The sequence below is a fragment of the Lissotriton vulgaris genome, chromosome 9, assembly GCF_964263255.1.
Source record: "Lissotriton vulgaris chromosome 9, aLisVul1.2, whole genome shotgun sequence".
NCBI lineage: Eukaryota > Metazoa > Chordata > Amphibia > Caudata > Salamandridae > Lissotriton > Lissotriton vulgaris.
Genome location: NC_141697.1, coordinates 327,307,156 through 327,324,301, shown reverse-complemented (window position 1 = coordinate 327,324,301; position 17,146 = coordinate 327,307,156). Strand labels below are relative to the sequence as shown.

Sequence of the window (17,146 nt, the reverse complement as noted above, 5' to 3'; positions counted from 1 at the left end):
TATATGTTTGTGGTTAAGGGGTATTTTTAGGGGTTAGGGTCAGTTTTCAGTTTTAGGGTTCAGGGGTATTTTTAGGGTTCAGGGTCAGTTTTCAGTTTTAGGGTTAAGGGGTATTTTTAGGGTTCAGGGTCAGTTTTCAGTTTTAGGGTTAAGGGGTATTTTTAGGGTTCAGGGTCAGTTTTCAGTTTTAGGGTTAAGGGGTATTTTTTAGGGTTCAGGGTCAGTTTTCAGTTTTAGGGTTAAGGGGTATTTTTAGGGTTCAGGGTCAGTTTTCAGTTTTAGGGTTAAGGGGTATTTTTAGGGTTCAGGGTCAGTTTTCAGTTTTAGGGTTGAGGGGTATTTTTAGGGTTCAGGGTCAGTTTTCAGTTTTAGGGTTAAGGGGTATTTTTAGGGTTCAGGGTCAGTTTTCAGTTTTAGGGTTAAGGGGTATTTTTAGGGTTCAGGGTCAGTTTTCAGTTTTAGGGTTAAGGGGTATTTTTAGGGTTCAGGGTCAGTTTTCAGTTTTAGGGTTAAGGGGTATTTTTAGGGTTCAGGGTCAGTTTTCAGTTTTAGGGTTAAGGGGTATTTTTAGGGTTCAGGGTCAGTTTTCAGTTATAGGGTAAAGGGGTATTTTTAGGGTTCAGGGTCCGTTTTCAGTTATAGGGTAAAGGGGTATTTTTAGGGTTCAGGGTCAGTTTATTTAAATTAATTAATTTTAATTATATTTAAATAAATTAACTTATTTTTAGGGGGGTGTTTGGGGTCAGTTTAGAGTGTCTGGGGTACAGGGGTACATGGTAAAAATAAAGTAATATTAATTTAAATTTAAATTAATTAATGGAAATTTAATTATTTAAAATTACATTTAATTATACTTTTAAAATTAAGTTACTATTATATTATTCTTATTAATATATACTTACCTATACTTACGTTGTAATGGTCTGCGTTGTAAAGGTACCTGCGTTGTAAAAAAATGCGTTGTAAATACATGCGTTGTAACATGACCCGCGTTGTAAATACCGCGTTGTAACGGTATGCGGAGTAAAAGTCCGCGTTGTAACATCATATATCCCATTCCTCTTCTCTCAAGCCGTTCCACATTAAGCAGCCTACTTCCTGTCCCGCCCATGGGTTTGCATTCCTAGCGCCAAGAAACCGCTCGGTAGACGTGCGCTTTATAAATATTTTAAACTCAAACTCAAACTCATGCTCAGATTAAGAGACCAGCAGGCTTGGATTCAAGACGGGTTGTGGTTCCAGATCTTCCTCCGCAGGCAAGAGTGCAGCAGGAAGCAGGTCAGCACATCAAGGCATCAGCTCCTTCAGAGTAACAGTCCAGTAGAGTGGTAGTCCTTGTAGCAGCCCAGCAGTCCTTCTAGGCAGAGTATCCACAGGTCCAGAAGTGTAATGAAGTGGTGGTGTCTAAGGTCCTTCTTCTATTCACTGGTGTCCGGGTTCTGTAAAGTGGGAGAAGCGTCTAGACAGTGTCTTTGAAGTGCGTGGCACTCCCAACCTCTCATGCCCTGGTTCCAAGCTGGCTGAAGTGACAATGCAGGGTGGTTTGGCTCTTTGTTTGGAGACAGGACACAGCCTATTCAGCTGGAAGTGAGGCTGAGCCTAGCTTCTTAGTCCCATCTCACCAGTGATGGCACATTCACACCTAAGCTATCATTGTGTGTGGCTGTTTAGTATGAATACACCCAAGCCCAACTACCAACTACACTCAGTCATGTGACCAGAGACAGGCTGCAGGCACCAAATGCTTCAGGCAAGTAAAGGTCATGTGGCATTTTCAGAATCGTAAATTAAAATCAGACTTCACCATAAATGTGTATTTTGAATTAGGATTCCAGAGACCTAAACATGAGCTAATTATCTCCTCTCATTTTGGAAATTGCATTAAATGTAATAAGGCACTTCCAATGTTATCCTATGAAAGAGATAGGCCTTACAGTAGTGAAAACAAGCCTAAGAGTTTTTCACTACCGGGAACATATAAAACTTAAAAGTACATGTCAAACTTTTTAAATATAATAAACCCTGCCTTCTGGGTTGTCCACGGCCTACCCTAGGGGTGACTTATATGTATTAAAAAGGAAGGTTTGGGCCTAGCAATAGGTTTATTTCCCAGGTTGAAATGGCAATTTAAAATTGCACACAAGGGCTCTGCAATGGCAGGCTTGAGACATGTTCGAAGGGTTACTTAAGAAGGTGGAACAATCAGTACTGCAGGGCCGCTAGTAGCATTTAATTTAAAGGCCATGGGCATATGTTGCAATACTTTAGTAAATGACATTTGCCAATTGGGTATATGCCAATTTTACCAAGTTTCAAGGAGAGAGCATAAGTACTTTAGCACTGGTTAGCAGCGATAAACTGCACAGAGTCCTAAGGGCAACAACAACAAATTCTGCAAAAAATAGGAGGAGGAAGGCAAAACGCTTCGGGATGACCATGCAGGAAAGGCCAGGACCACAACGTTTGATCAAACAGTGGATGCTTCATCAGCTTTATAAGAACGCATGGGTGATTGTGCTTTCGAACACAGAGGTCACAATCACAACTTTCAGTGCTTTTTTCCTTATTTATTTATTTATTTATTTATTCAAAGTTTTATATAGCGCGAACAAGTTCTTTGCAGATATCAGAGCGCTTTACAGAAATAGGTGTAGGGGCAACTGGAGGGTGGATAAATCCACTATGGGGTACAGTTTGGTAGCCTAGCAGCAAAGGATAGCAGCAATACATATATAAAACCAGTAAGCGACATGTAAATAATAATACAGAAACAATACTGAGTCTTGGGTCCCGCAGCAATAGTGACCAGGTGAGCTTAGGCATTTACCTCTTTCTTAAAGCTCGCAGGGACAGGGGGTAGGGGCAGCAGGAGGGAAATTGGAACCAACTATTAGGAGCAATATAGTAGTCAGTAGCATACTAGGATATCAGTCATGCACAAAAATAATACCAATAGTCAATCAGGTAACCAGTCCAGCGGCAACGGTGCAGAAGTCTCTGTTCCAGTAGCAGAAGAGTTCAGGTGAACTTGGCCATAAGGAAGGCTTTTACCTCTTTCTTAAAAAGTGCAGTGGAGGAGATAAGCCTGGTTTCAGGAGGGAGTGCATTCCAGATCCTGGGGGCCATTCCTGAGAAGGAGCGTTTGCATGTTTTTTCCTTCCGGAATCTACGAGGTTTCAGGAGTAGATTTTTTGTGCTTCTATTGGTTCTCGAGCCTCCAGATATAGTCAGCTTTTGGGTGAGGTAGCTGGGTGACTTGTGGTGAACGGCCGAGCGTGTCATAACGGCTATTTTCAGCTGTATTCTGGCCTCAAAGGGCAGCCAGTTCAGGGATTTTAAATCCGGGGTTATATGCGAATGTTTCCTTGAACCAGTGATGAGTCTCGCGGCAGCGTTCAAGGAGGCTCTTAGGGGTGCGGTTGTTGTAATGGAGAGTCCGCTAAGGGCCACAATTCCGTAGTCTATGCTGGGGATAACTAGGGCCTGTACAGCAGTTTGGAAGTCCTTAGCAGGGAGGAAAGGTTTAAGTTTCCTATAAGTGTTGATTTGGAAGTTAGCTCCTTTAGTAGCTTTGCTAACATGCTGCTGCATGTTGAGCTTGGCGTCCAGTGTAATGCCTAAGGATTTCGCAGATTCCACGATGGTGGGTTGGACATTGAACGCCGTTAGGTGCTTGAGCCAGGTCTGGGTGATGGCAATCTTTGTTGGAGGCGAGATCAGAAGGAACTCCGTTTTCAGAGCATTTAGTTTGAGGTGATTATCGGCCAACCATGATTGGGTGTTTCTGAGTGTGGCGTTCAGAAACTTGATGTCTTCCGGGGATTGTAGCTTGAGGTAAAGTTGAGTGTCATCAGCGTACATATGGAAGTGTACATTAGACGCTTGGAGCAAGGTGGTGAGTGGTTCCATGACAAGGTTGAACAAAGTGGGGGATAGGGAGGAGCCTTGTGGGACGCCTAAGGTTAAAGGCACCGATGAAGACAGCACGTTGTTGATCTTGAACCTCTGAGACCGGTTATGTAGGAAGGAAGTGAACCATTTCAGAACAGTCCCGGATAGACCCATTCTGGTATTTAGCAGCTCCAGTAGGTTCTCATGTTTGACAGTATCAAAAGCTGAGGAGAGGTCAAGAAGGATGAGGAGGCAGGAATCGTTGCGATCAAGGATTTGGAGGGCGTCATCAATTATGTGCGTCATAGCCGTTTCTGTGCTGTGTTTCGCTCGGAAGCCTGATTGATGAGGGTTGAGGAGGTCAAACTGATCGATGTGTTTTGTCAGTTGGATTTGTACACATTTTTCCAGTAGCTTTGCCAAGGTGGGGATATTGGTGATAGGGCGATAGTTGTTCAGGTCAGCCGGATCAGCTGTAGGTTTCTTGAGTATGGGTGTGACTTGCCCTTCCTTGAGGGAGTCAGGGATGAGACCTTCTTGAAGGGAGCTGTTAATGATTTTGGTCCAGAGTGGGAGGAGCAGGGGGGTGAAGTCTTTCACAGCATTAGCAGGTAGGGGGTCTGTGAAGTGATTAGCGGGCTTCAGGGTGCCGAGCAGATTGTGAATTGTCTCTTCAGTGTAGGTGTCGAATGACGTCCATGAAGCGTTGTTTTTAGGGTGAGTGGTGGTCATGCTGATGGGGCTGGAGTATCGGCTTACATCATTGAGGAGATCACTTCTTATGTTGTCGGTCTTTAGCTTGAAGAATGCAGAAAAGTCTTCACAGTGTGGAATATCGCTTGTTGCGCTGTTTGATTGTAGCGGCTGCATCTTAGTTTGAGTTTTGACTAGTTCGAACAGTTTTCTTGGACGGTTCTTTGCTTGGTCCAGCCGGAGGCTGAAGAAGTTAGATTTTGAACGCTTGATTTTCTTAAAGTAGGCATTTCTCTTGTTCTTCAGCGTTTTTAGGTGCAGTGCTGAGGGATCAGATCTCCAGGTGCGCTCTGCCATTCGCATAGCCCTTCTGTCTTCATTGAGTCTGCCATCGTACCAAGGGTTCGACTTCTTGGTGGAGACTCTCTTCAATTGCAGGGGGGCAGCTTCGTTGATTATTGAATTCATAGAGTCGAGGTAGTGGTCAGTCAGTGATTGGACATCAAGGGCGCCAGTAGGGGGCAGGAGGAGACTGCAAGTGTGAGAAGGAAGGGAGATAGGGTTGAGATGCTTCATGTCCCTTTTCCAGATCTTGGATTTGGTGGGTTGAGCCGTGATAGGTTTAACTTTTTCGTTGATGAAGAAAGTGATGATGTGGTGGTCTGACCAGTCACAGGGTTGGATCGACCCCAGTTGGGTAGAGCCTTCTTTGGCGATGATAAGGTCGAGGATCGAGCCTTTGTTGTGTGTCGGGCTATTGCATATTTGGGTGAGGTCAAGCGCATTGAGGAAAGTTTTGAGACCATTCACCACTGCGTCTTTCTGATCGTTCCAATGTAGATTGAAGTCACCCAGGTAAATTTGAGTGATCAGTCGACCGGCATTGGATGAGATCGTGTCCATGAGTTGTTGGGTGAAGGTGAGGTTGTCCCCGGGCGGGTGGTAGAAGACATGTAAAGAGCAGACAGGTTTGCCCTTGCTGGAGATATCGAGGCAGAAGAGTTCACAGGAAGTGAGGGAGGGGGAGGTGATTTTGGTAATAGAGAGGTAGCTCCTAAAAATGCATGCGATTCCACCGCCCAACTTGCCGGTCCTATCGAGCCTAATGATATGGTAGTTGGGGGGGACTAGTATGTCCATTATAGGTGTAGAAGCTTCCGTTAGCCACGTTTCCGTCGAGATGGCCAGGTCTAGGTCCATTGCAATGATGAGATCCGCGATGTCGGAGGAGTGTCTCGGGCCGATCTACAGTTGAGTAGGATGCATTTGAGTCTGGGAGAAAGAGGGGTGATCGAGTGTTCTAGAGAGAGGGGGACTTTTCTGAGATTATTGGGGACGGAACTTCTGTTGCTTAGAGTGGGGGGCCTAAGGGGATTTGTGAGGATTGTGGGAATGGGGAGGTGTGTAGTGGTTGTGTGTTTTAAAGGGCCAGGGCCAAATGAGCGAAGGAGGGTGTATAAGTCATGGCTCGAAAGGGAGTTGCGGGGGCGGTTGGTGTGATTGCGCGCGGGGATAGAGGGCCAGTGCGGGGAGTATAGCTTGAGGGGGTATGTGGGGCGGATGGGGGACTTGTTGGGTTAGGAGGAGGTGGTAGGTAGGGGTTGTCTGGTGTGCGTGGTAAGAAGCTCTTTGATGGTGTGGAGTTCTTCTTTGACTTGTAAGAGGGTGGATAAAATCATGTCCAGAGGTGGGTTGGGGATGGTGTAGGGGATGGGAGCCGTGGGCGAGTCGTTGATTAGGGAGCTGGAAAGGGGACTGGCTAGGGGGGGGGGGGGGGGGGGTTATGCTAGGGTTGGTGCCGGGCTCTGCTGTAGTAGTGAGTGTGAGTGGGGCGTCATTCGATGGGTGAGAGAGATTGTGGGTGAGGGGTGTGGATGGGGAAGGGGGGAGGGCGGAGGCATGGGTGGGGGTGCTGGTGGGGGGCGGCGCAGGTGCGTTAGGGGATGGGGGAGGCTGGAGACAGTGGGGGTGTGAGGCGGGTATTGGGGGCTGAGAATGGGGGGGAGCGCGGAGGAGGGGTTGAAGTAGGGGAGGTGGTGTATTCTGCGAGTCTAGTTGGGAGAGTGGGGTAGTGGGGACTAAGCGTGGGAGGGGAGATAGGATAGGAGACGGTCCTGCTGCGGGCGGGGGAGATAGGTTCCGACCGATGGAGGGGTCTGCGAGACTCGAGGGAGGTGAGAGGTGGGGGGTAGAGAAGGAGGGGGTATGGAGGATGTATGAGGGGGGGAAATCTCCGCCATTGGGTGAGGGGAGTGGAGAGGTTATATCAGGTGTGTGATAGACTATAGCGCTGGGGACGTGTGGGGGGGATTGGTCTTCGCGGGTGGGTGAGAGGTGTGATGAGGTTACATCGGGTGGGTGCCTGCCTACCGCGTTAGGCGGATGCGAGAGGTGTGTGTCGTTCGGCTGTTGTGCTAGGTTAGGCAAGTTAGATTGGAGGTTGGAGGTGGAAGTGGAGGGGGTTGTGTAGCATGAAAAGTTAGGAAAGGAGGTGCGCCGGTTGGAGATGTGTTCGAAGAAGGTGGGGAACAGGTTGTCGAGCAGGTCCAGGTTCCTATCAGTGGATTGGAATAGGATGGTACCGTTGTTGTATATGGTGATGGTGGCTCTACCTGGGAAAACTTGGGATCGTGTGATAGTGAGTGTTAGGCCATGAGCGGATTTTCTGGTGGTGGAGATGGTGAGAACGGAGAGGAGGGCTATCCTCCACTGTGCTCTACGTAAAGTGTAGAGAATGATATCAGTGCTCGTGGCACCATTGACCAGTGAAAAATAGGTGTCCACAAACGGCGTTTCAGGGTGGGCCTTCAGGAAGTTGTGTTTGAAGCGTTTGGTGTTTTTTTGGGATAGTTCGGGTGGGTAGTTAATTTTGTATCTATGCTTGCCCATGCGTTCCATATTAGAAGAGGAGTAGGTAGGTAGGTAGAAAGAAAAAAGTGGGCAGTTGATGCAAATGACTAGACTAGGAAGGCCACTGCAGTGGGGGACTAGTCAAAGATGGCCGCCTGAGTAGCATATGCAGAAACAAGCGTCTTTTGTAGTAGTCCTTTGTCTGTTGTTGATGTCTTTTAGAGAGTTTGGTTTCCCTTTCTACTCTAGGACAGGTCGGGTTAGTCCATCATCTATGTTGGTTGGTGGGGAGGAGAGAGTACAGCTCCTGTGTTGCAAGGAGGAGAGGAGAGCGTCTTATCTCATTTTTGGTGACCCCTGAACACATTGGTATGTAGCCTCATGGTCATCTGGTGGGCAGTGGAGGCGATTCCATCTGGTGGGCAGTGGAGGCGATTTATAGCTCTTCTTTATGGCCCCCGCCATTTTAGTTAGTGGAGAGTGCAGGGACCGCTTTGTCCGCAGAAATAATTTTGCATGCAGGTACCACTGTAGTAGACAGTTCGGATCATTCAAAATAATTATTTGCGTGCATAAAACTTCAGGAACCTCGTGATCATCACGCTCATCAGGCTGCACCAGTGTTAGTGTTGTTCAAATCAGGCGCTTCACCGGGGACGCCCTGGTTGCCCAGCTCGCCTGTGCAGACGCGGCAATTTGGAGCAGACTCTCTATTTTTGCGCGTCCTTTATTGGGGGGGGGGGGGTGACGGAAGGGCATCCGGCTGAAAGACACGGCGTGAGCAATGTTCCTCGTTCTCACCGAGAGTCTCCACGGGGGTAGGGTTGCCCTCGCTCGCCTGCGCTCGTTCAGTCCGCTCTCCCTCCCATCTGCACAGTTACTTCCCCGATCGTGGCTCCATAATACCTCAAGGGGTGGAGTGGGGGGGGGGGGGACGCAGAGCTCAACTTGTGGAGTGGGGGGGGACACAGAGCTCACCTTGGCAACAGGGCGCCTACTTCCTCTGGTGTCACCGTGTTGTGAAGATTCAGCCCCGGAGCAGCAATCAGGCAAGAGCTCAACGAGCAGGACAGCACAGCTCCCAACGTGAACGGGACACCGGGGGTCTCGGCGGTGATTGCAGGCAGGCAGGAACACTCCGCAGTGGGGTTCCCGTCATCCGTCCGGCGCCAGCATTGATCCCGGTCCGGGTCCACTTCCACGATGACCGGCGCTAGCGGTGGTGATTGCTGGCGGGTCGGATACCGCTGGTGCACAGCCACAGCTCGTCTCGCAGGCAACCACTGGCTCACAGGCAACCACAACGTGCACCAGTCGACCGCAGCGGGCTCCAGGCAACAGGCATCCGTGTTGTGCTCTGCATCAGGCCAGGGGGGAGCCCAGGGTCCGAAGAGGAAGCTCGTCTTCTCCTGCGAAGCTCAGACTGCAGGCAGGTCGGGGATCCTCAGCAGGTTTCGTCCTCCGCCAGGCAGGTAAGGAAGGTACTGTTACTTGCAAATCCAGTTACTTGTAATCCAGTTACTTTCGTGTTGCTTAGGTATACCTTTTTATTTTAATGGTTTCAGTTAGTTTTCGATACAGAACTAATACATAAAATGTGTTACCGATATGTAAGTGCATTAACAATGTAAAATATACATAAATTGCAATAAATGATCATTGATGTACAAAAAGTAACATCACAAGGCAATGAAAAGAGTAAAATATATACTAGATCAGGGGTTTCCAGCCTTTTCTGTAGCAAGAGCTACTTCTAATCATTGAAAATCATCGTGAGCTACTGAAGCCCAAGCTACTTGTACAGCGTTAGCAGACAGCGCCACACCCAGTTTAATTGACTCAAAACCTAATGTCCTTAGAGTCAGATACTATGGTTTGAGCACAATACTTTGACCAGGGGCATTATGACAGGGCTGTGTCAGTGAGAGTGTGGTATTTGGGAATGTATGAACATGTGTGCCTATGAATGGTATATTTGTGTATAGGTGTAAAGGACAGCCTTTGTTGTATGTACTTGAGGAACAAGACATACCTTTCACCATATGTGGCACTATTACACATATAACACAAACATACAACCATTTTGTTTGAATGGGAGAGATTTAAAGTGCAGAAAAATGCTCAACAAAAATGTTCATAACAGGGAACATTTTTCTGCACTCTAAATTTCTTCCTTCTAGAAAAAATGGCTGTATTTTTCAGTTATAAATATGACCTGATGTCTACCAGCCACTGGGAGCAATATAGGTTGCAATATGCAACACTTTGAAATTGGAGAACATTTTGCATTTACAACCATCAGGCATTTTGCACCCAGTGGCCTGCGGACATGGTGCCATACTTATAATGGAAAAATACAGCCATTTGTTTTAATAAGAGGAATTTAAAGTTAAGAAACATGCTTCATAAAATGTTGAGATGTAGTTGGCTTATTTGAAGGTGGATAAAAACATAAATAATGTTTCAAAGAAATATTTTTCTTCACTTTAAATTTCTCCCATTTAAAAAACATGATTGTATTTTATTTTGTAGTTCTAAATATGACAGTGTTTACTGGCAACTGGGAGCGATAGGCCTGCTGTTTGTAAAAGCGTCACTTTGAAATGTGAGAAATTTAAAATGAAGAGTTAAATAAATCATTAAGTTAACTCTCCATTTTATTTTTCTCCCATTTAAAATCATTCAGAAACATCATTTGTCTTCACCAATATTGAGTTGACAAGGACTTTTATGTAAGAGTTAAATGCCTCAGTGCTTCAGTTTTTCACTTCTGTGCCCCACCATGAATCATAAATCCGACTGAGCACTGCTCATTATCAGGCTCTGCTATCTGCAGCCTGGTAAATGTAATGTAAAATAAACACATCCTTTCCTTTAACGTTAAAAGGAAAGTGTGACCTTGCGCTTGTTGACAAATGATCTCAAGGCTGCAAGCTAGTCTGAATCCATACATAAATTAAGTTAACTCTTCAGTTTAATTTTCTCCCATTTCAAATTGCCGCATACACACAGTTGACATCTTGCTCCCAGTGGCTGATGTAGTATCATACGTCAAACTAAAACATACAGCCATTTTTTAAGACGGAGAAATTGAAAATACTGAAAACATTTGCCTACACTTTAAATTTCTCCAATAAAAAAATGGTATGTCCTGTGCCACAAGTAAATACGGCACAGGATGTCTCATACACATGTATCCCATTTATATGCACACATGTTCATACATCTCCAAAGACCACGCTATCACTGACACACGTGGCAGCCGTGTCATAGTGCCCGTAGTCAAAGTATTTTGCTTAAACCATAGTATCTTGCTTTATGGACATTAGGCTTAATGTCAATGAAGCTGGGTGTGGAGGTGTCTAGCAAAATTGCGCAAGAGGCTTGGCCTTCAGTAGCTCACAATGAGTTTCACTGATCAGAAGCAGCTCTCACTACAGAAAAGTTTGGAGACCTCTGGTCTTGTCCAGGGTGGCGAGTCTGAAATTAAGCTCATGACGTTCCTATCACTGTTCACATTGATAGAATTGAATCCTGAATTCACTAACGTTTTGAGAAAACACACATCTATGCAAACCTTTGCAGCCTGCAATCAGCCAGTCAAAATGCCTACTGGACAACTAGAGATTGACATACAAGAGATCAAAAAAGTAAAATTCAGGGTTAGCTCAAAAAGTGGCCATTACCTGGGTGTATGGCTTCTGTAATACATGACGAAACCCTTCCAAGGCTGCTTCAATAGCACGAGGAAATGGCGTTTGGGGCTCACCTAGCAGATTGAGATCCAGACCAAAAGCCACCTGCAAATAATTGGAAAATGACAACGTGCATTTATTTCAATACGTTGAAGACTCTTCAGTTGCTTTTGCTGGCCCACCCATCAACCAATTGTAGTGCAAAATATTAGGGGTGGGGGCTGGGATCTGCGATAACTCTTCCTTACGCCTCTCTTATCCTCCCGCCAAAGCAGTTGGTAGTCGAAAGTAGAAAGGAACTCCTGTATGTTGCTGGGATGATTAGTGACAACCAATGTCAATTCAAATTGAGAAAATAAGGAAATTGCTCTGTTTCAGTACATCAATGGGCTAGTTAGTTTGCCAAAAAAGCAGAGGAAAAAGCTTTAAGTAATGTAATGTTCAAACTGTCACTTGTGGAAATCTTTAGTTTTCACACAAGTAAATTGTCTTCGTTTGTTTTTGATGCTATTAAAATCTTGCTATCAATCACAATTGAGAATTAGAAAAAACAATACATATTATTTACTCTTTACTTGCAGCAGATATATTTTCATATATTAGTAAACGTTTATTTTCAAGTATTTCAATTTTGTTGTGTGTTAGAAAATATCTGACATACTGCAGTTTTCTCCTTTCAGACACTATTTACCCCGGTGGGAGGTGGTCACTTTGGGGCTGATTACGATTTCGGGTGGAAAGCCTCCAACCAGCTGTGAGAGGCTTTTCGCCCGACATTGTAGGTTTCAGTCCGCCCGCCGTAACAAGATGACGGTGGTTGGAGTGTCGGAATCCCCCCCCCAGCACCCCCCCCCCTCCCCCCCCCCATGACGGCAGAGCCAGGATCAGCTCCACCATCGGGATCATGATGCCACTTTCTGCCAGCCTTTTTATGTCTACAACAAGGGGTGGTGAGGGACAGAGTCTCTGAATTAAACAGAATACTCTCACCCAGTCAAGAGATCAGGGCTAGATCCAACACCGTTTTTTAGCTCACTGCACCATCCCAGTTTCAGAACCTGGCTGTATGCAAATTAGTCTGTTCCTGTCCCAGCGCATGATGGGAACAGGGCAAACCAAACTACAAAAGCCAATTCTTACACTGGGAAGGAAACAAGCTACCGGGGACCGGTTTCTGGCATTTCAGCCTCTTCGGCCCGGCTTGCTTAAATCCTGATGGTGCAATGAGCAAGGGACTCACATCTGAGTATACCCTTCCACGCTTAGGGTGGACAAAAATATTTACAACAAGGGGTGGTGAGGGACAGAGTCTCTGAATTAAACAGAATACTCTCACCCAGTCAAGAGATCAGGGCTAGATCCAACACCGTTTTTTAGCTCACTGCACCATCCCAGTTTCAGAACCTGGCTGTATGCAAATTAGTCTGTTCCTGTCCCAGTGCATGATGGGAACAGCAGATTCTGAGCTGGGATGGGGCAGTGAGATAAATAACGGTGATGGATCAAGCCCTGATCTTTGGACTGGGTAAGAGTGGTCTGCTCAATTCAGACACTCTGTTCATCACCACCCCCTTTTGTAAATCGATTTTGGCCACTATAGGTGTGGCAGGGTATACTCAGACATGAGTCCCTTTCTCACTACTCCATCAGGATTCAAGCAAGCCGGGCCGAAGAGGCTGAAATGCCAGAAACCGGTCCCCGGTAGCTTGTCTCCTTTCTGGTAAAGAATTGGCTTGGTAGTTTAGTCTGCCCTGTTCCCATGATGCACTGGGCCAGGGACAGACTGATTTGCATATAGCCAGATTCTGAGCTGGGATGGGGCAGTGAGATAAATAACGGTGATGGATCAAGCCCTGATCTTTGGACTGGGTAAGAGTGGTCTGCTCAATTCAGACACTCTGTTCATCACCACCCCCTTTTGTAAATCGATTTTGGCCACTATAGGTGTGGCAGGGTATACTCAGACATGAGTCCCTTTCTCACTACTCCATCAGGATTCAAGCAAGCCGGGCCGAAGAGGCTGAAATGCCAGAAACCGGTCCCCGGTAGCTTGTCTCCTTTCTGGTAAAGAATTGGCTTGGTAGTTTAGTCTGCCCTGTTCCCATGATGCACTGGGCCAGGGACAGACTGATTTGCATATAGCCAGATTCTGAGCTGGGATGGGGCAGTGAGATAAATAACGGTGATGGATCAAGCCCTGATCTTTGGACTGGGTAAGAGTGGTCTGCTCAATTCAGACACTCTGTTCATCACCACCCCCTTTTGTAAATCGATTTTGGCCACTATAGGTGTGGCAGGGTATACTCAGACATGAGTCCCTTTCTCACTACTCCATCAGGATTCAAGCAAGCCGGGCCGAAGAGGCTGAAATGCCAGAAACCGGTCCCCGGTAGCTTGTCTCCTTTCTGGTAAAGAATTGGCTTGGTAGTTTAGTCTGCCCTGTTCCCATGATGCACTGGGCCAGGGACAGACTGATTTGCATATAGCCAGATTCTGAGCTGGGATGGGGCAGTGAGATAAATAACGGTGATGGATCAAGCCCTGATCTTTGGACTGGGTAAGAGTGGTCTGCTCAATTCAGACACTCTGTTCATCACCACCCCCTTTTGTAAATCGATTTTGGCCACTATAGGTGTGGCAGGGTATACTCAGACATGAGTCCCTTTCTCACTACTCCATCAGGATTCAAGCAAGCCGGGCCGAAGAGGCTGAAATGCCAGAAACCGGTCCCCGGTAGCTTGTCTCCTTTCTGGTAAAGAATTGGCTTGGTAGTTTAGTCTGCCCTGTTCCCATGATGCACTGGGCCAGGGACAGACTGATTTGCATATAGCCAGATTCTGAGCTGGGATGGGGCAGTGAGATAAATAACGGTGATGGATCAAGCCCTGATCTTTGGACTGGGTAAGAGTGGTCTGCTCAATTCAGACACTCTGTTCATCACCACCCCCTTTTGTAAATCGATTTTGGCCACTATAGGTGTGGCAGGGTATACTCAGACATGAGTCCCTTTCTCACTACTCCATCAGGATTCAAGCAAGCCGGGCCGAAGAGGCTGAAATGCCAGAAACCGGTCCCCGGTAGCTTGTCTCCTTTCTGGTAAAGAATTGGCTTGGTAGTTTAGTCTGCCCTGTTCCCATGATGCACTGGGCCAGGGACAGACTGATTTGCATATAGCCAGATTCTGAGCTGGGATGGGGCAGTGAGATAAATAACGGTGATGGATCAAGCCCTGATCTTTGGACTGGGTAAGAGTGGTCTGCTCAATTCAGACACTCTGTTCATCACCACCCCCTTTTGTAAATCGATTTTGGCCACTATAGGTGTGGCAGGGTATACTCAGACATGAGTCCCTTTCTCACTACTCCATCAGGATTCAAGCAAGCCGGGCCGAAGAGGCTGAAATGCCAGAAACCGGTCCCCGGTAGCTTGTCTCCTTTCTGGTAAAGAATTGGCTTGGTAGTTTAGTCTGCCCTGTTCCCATGATGCACTGGGCCAGGGACAGACTGATTTGCATATAGCCAGATTCTGAGCTGGGATGGGGCAGTGAGATAAATAACGGTGATGGATCAAGCCCTGATCTTTGGACTGGGTAAGAGTGGTCTGCTCAATTCAGACACTCTGTTCATCACCACCCCCTTTTGTAAATCGATTTTGGCCACTATAGGTGTGGCAGGGTATACTCAGACATGAGTCCCTTTCTCACTACTCCATCAGGATTCAAGCAAGCCGGGCCGAAGAGGCTGAAATGCCAGAAACCGGTCCCCGGTAGCTTGTCTCCTTTCTGGTAAAGAATTGGCTTGGTAGTTTAGTCTGCCCTGTTCCCATGATGCACTGGGCCAGGGACAGACTGATTTGCATATAGCCAGATTCTGAGCTGGGATGGGGCAGTGAGATAAATAACGGTGATGGATCAAGCCCTGATCTTTGGACTGGGTAAGAGTGGTCTGCTCAATTCAGACACTCTGTTCATCACCACCCCCTTTTGTAAATCGATTTTGGCCACTATAGGTGTGGCAGGGTATACTCAGACATGAGTCCCTTTCTCACTACTCCATCAGGATTCAAGCAAGCCGGGCCGAAGAGGCTGAAATGCCAGAAACCGGTCCCCGGTAGCTTGTCTCCTTTCTGGTAAAGAATTGGCTTGGTAGTTTAGTCTGCCCTGTTCCCATGATGCACTGGGCCAGGGACAGACTGATTTGCATATAGCCAGATTCTGAGCTGGGATGGGGCAGTGAGATAAATAACGGTGATGGATCAAGCCCTGATCTTTGGACTGGGTAAGAGTGGTCTGCTCAATTCAGACACTCTGTTCATCACCACCCCCTTTTGTAAATCGATTTTGGCCACTATAGGTGTGGCAGGGTATACTCAGACATGAGTCCCTTTCTCACTACTCCATCAGGATTCAAGCAAGCCGGGCCGAAGAGGCTGAAATGCCAGAAACCGGTCCCCGGTAGCTTGTCTCCTTTCTGGTAAAGAATTGGCTTGGTAGTTTAGTCTGCCCTGTTCCCATGATGCACTGGGCCAGGGACAGACTGATTTGCATATAGCCAGATTCTGAGCTGGGATGGGCCAGTGAGATAAATAACGGTGATGGATCAAGCCCTGATCTTTGGACTGGGTAAGAGTGGTCTGCTCAATTCAGACACTCTGTTCATCACCACCCCCTTTTGTAAATCGATTTTGGCCACTATAGGTGTGGCAGGGTATACTCAGACATGAGTCCCTTTCTCACTACTCCATCAGGATTCAAGCAAGCCGGGCCGAAGAGGCTGAAATGCCAGAAACCGGTCCCCGGTAGCTTGTCTCCTTTCTGGTAAAGAATTGGCTTGGTAGTTTAGTCTGCCCTGTTCCCATGATGCACTGGGCCAGGGACAGACTGATTTGCATATAGCCAGATTCTGAGCTGGGATGGGGCAGTGAGATAAATAACGGTGATGGATCAAGCCCTGATCTTTGGACTGGGTAAGAGTGGTCTGCTCAATTCAGACACTCTGTTCATCACCACCCCCTTTTGTAAATCGATTTTGGCCACTATAGGTGTGGCAGGGTATACTCAGACATGAGTCCCTTTCTCACTACTCCATCAGGATTCAAGCAAGCCGGGCCGAAGAGGCTGAAATGCCAGAAACCGGTCCCCGGTAGCTTGTCTCCTTTCTGGTAAAGAATTGGCTTGGTAGTTTAGTCTGCCCTGTTCCCATGATGCACTGGGCCAGGGACAGACTGATTTGCATATAGCCAGATTCTGAGCTGGGATGGGGCAGTGAGATAAATAACGGTGATGGATCAAGCCCTGATCTTTGGACTGGGTAAGAGTGGTCTGCTCAATTCAGACACTCTGTTCATCACCACCCCCTTTTGTAAAGCCTTTTTATGTCAGCCTTTCTGCAATGGAAAGGCTGTAGGAAAGTGTCTTTGGGGGCCCCTAGAAGGGCCCCCTTCATCCAAGGCCCTCTGCTATGGTGCCTGTGCCCCTCTCAACATCCCTGCACAGTGTGGCAGGCACCGTTAGGTAGGTGCCTGCCACATGGTGCAAGGATGTTTCAAAACATCCATTTTACAATGGTAGCCTGTACTGCGGGCCTTTTCCGACAGCCGCACAAGCTGCCATTATAAAATTTACTTTTCCGACCGTAGGGCGGTCGCATCCTAATACTGAGGTTGGAACCGCCGATATAAGGTCTCGCAGTTCCAGACCACTAAGGTGTCAGCGAACGTAAGTCCGCCCCTTTGTTGCAAAATGAACTCACTTTACAGTAAGAACAGGGACAATTGAACCCCAATCCCTTTGCTAAAAAGAAAAGTTTAAGGAGCAGTGTGTCCGAGGAATTGCCTGACAGTTGGCCTCCATCTTTGAATGCAGAGCAAATGCTACAGGATTATTGATCTTACTCTTATTGAATTCCTAAGGAAATTCTGGGGGTGCTGCAGCACCCCCAGCAGCACCCCCAACAACCCAAGGTCCAGCACCCCTGTTTGAATCAGGGCCCATGGGAACGTGGAGATAATCTTAAGGT

At 47.1% G+C, this 17,146-nt stretch overlaps 1 protein-coding gene across 1 annotated transcript in view; it reads right to left on the bottom strand.

The window, feature by feature from the left end:
* The window catches only part of LOC147690066 (cholesterol 24-hydroxylase-like), a 223,272-nt gene that overhangs the window by 66,019 nt on the left and 140,107 nt on the right, over positions 1-17,146 (bottom strand). The window contains exon 7 of the mRNA XM_086937628.1: positions 11,121-11,234. Within this exon, the coding sequence (XP_086793754.1) occupies positions 11,121-11,234 (114 nt within the window). The remainder of the gene's footprint in view (positions 1-11,120; positions 11,235-17,146) is intronic.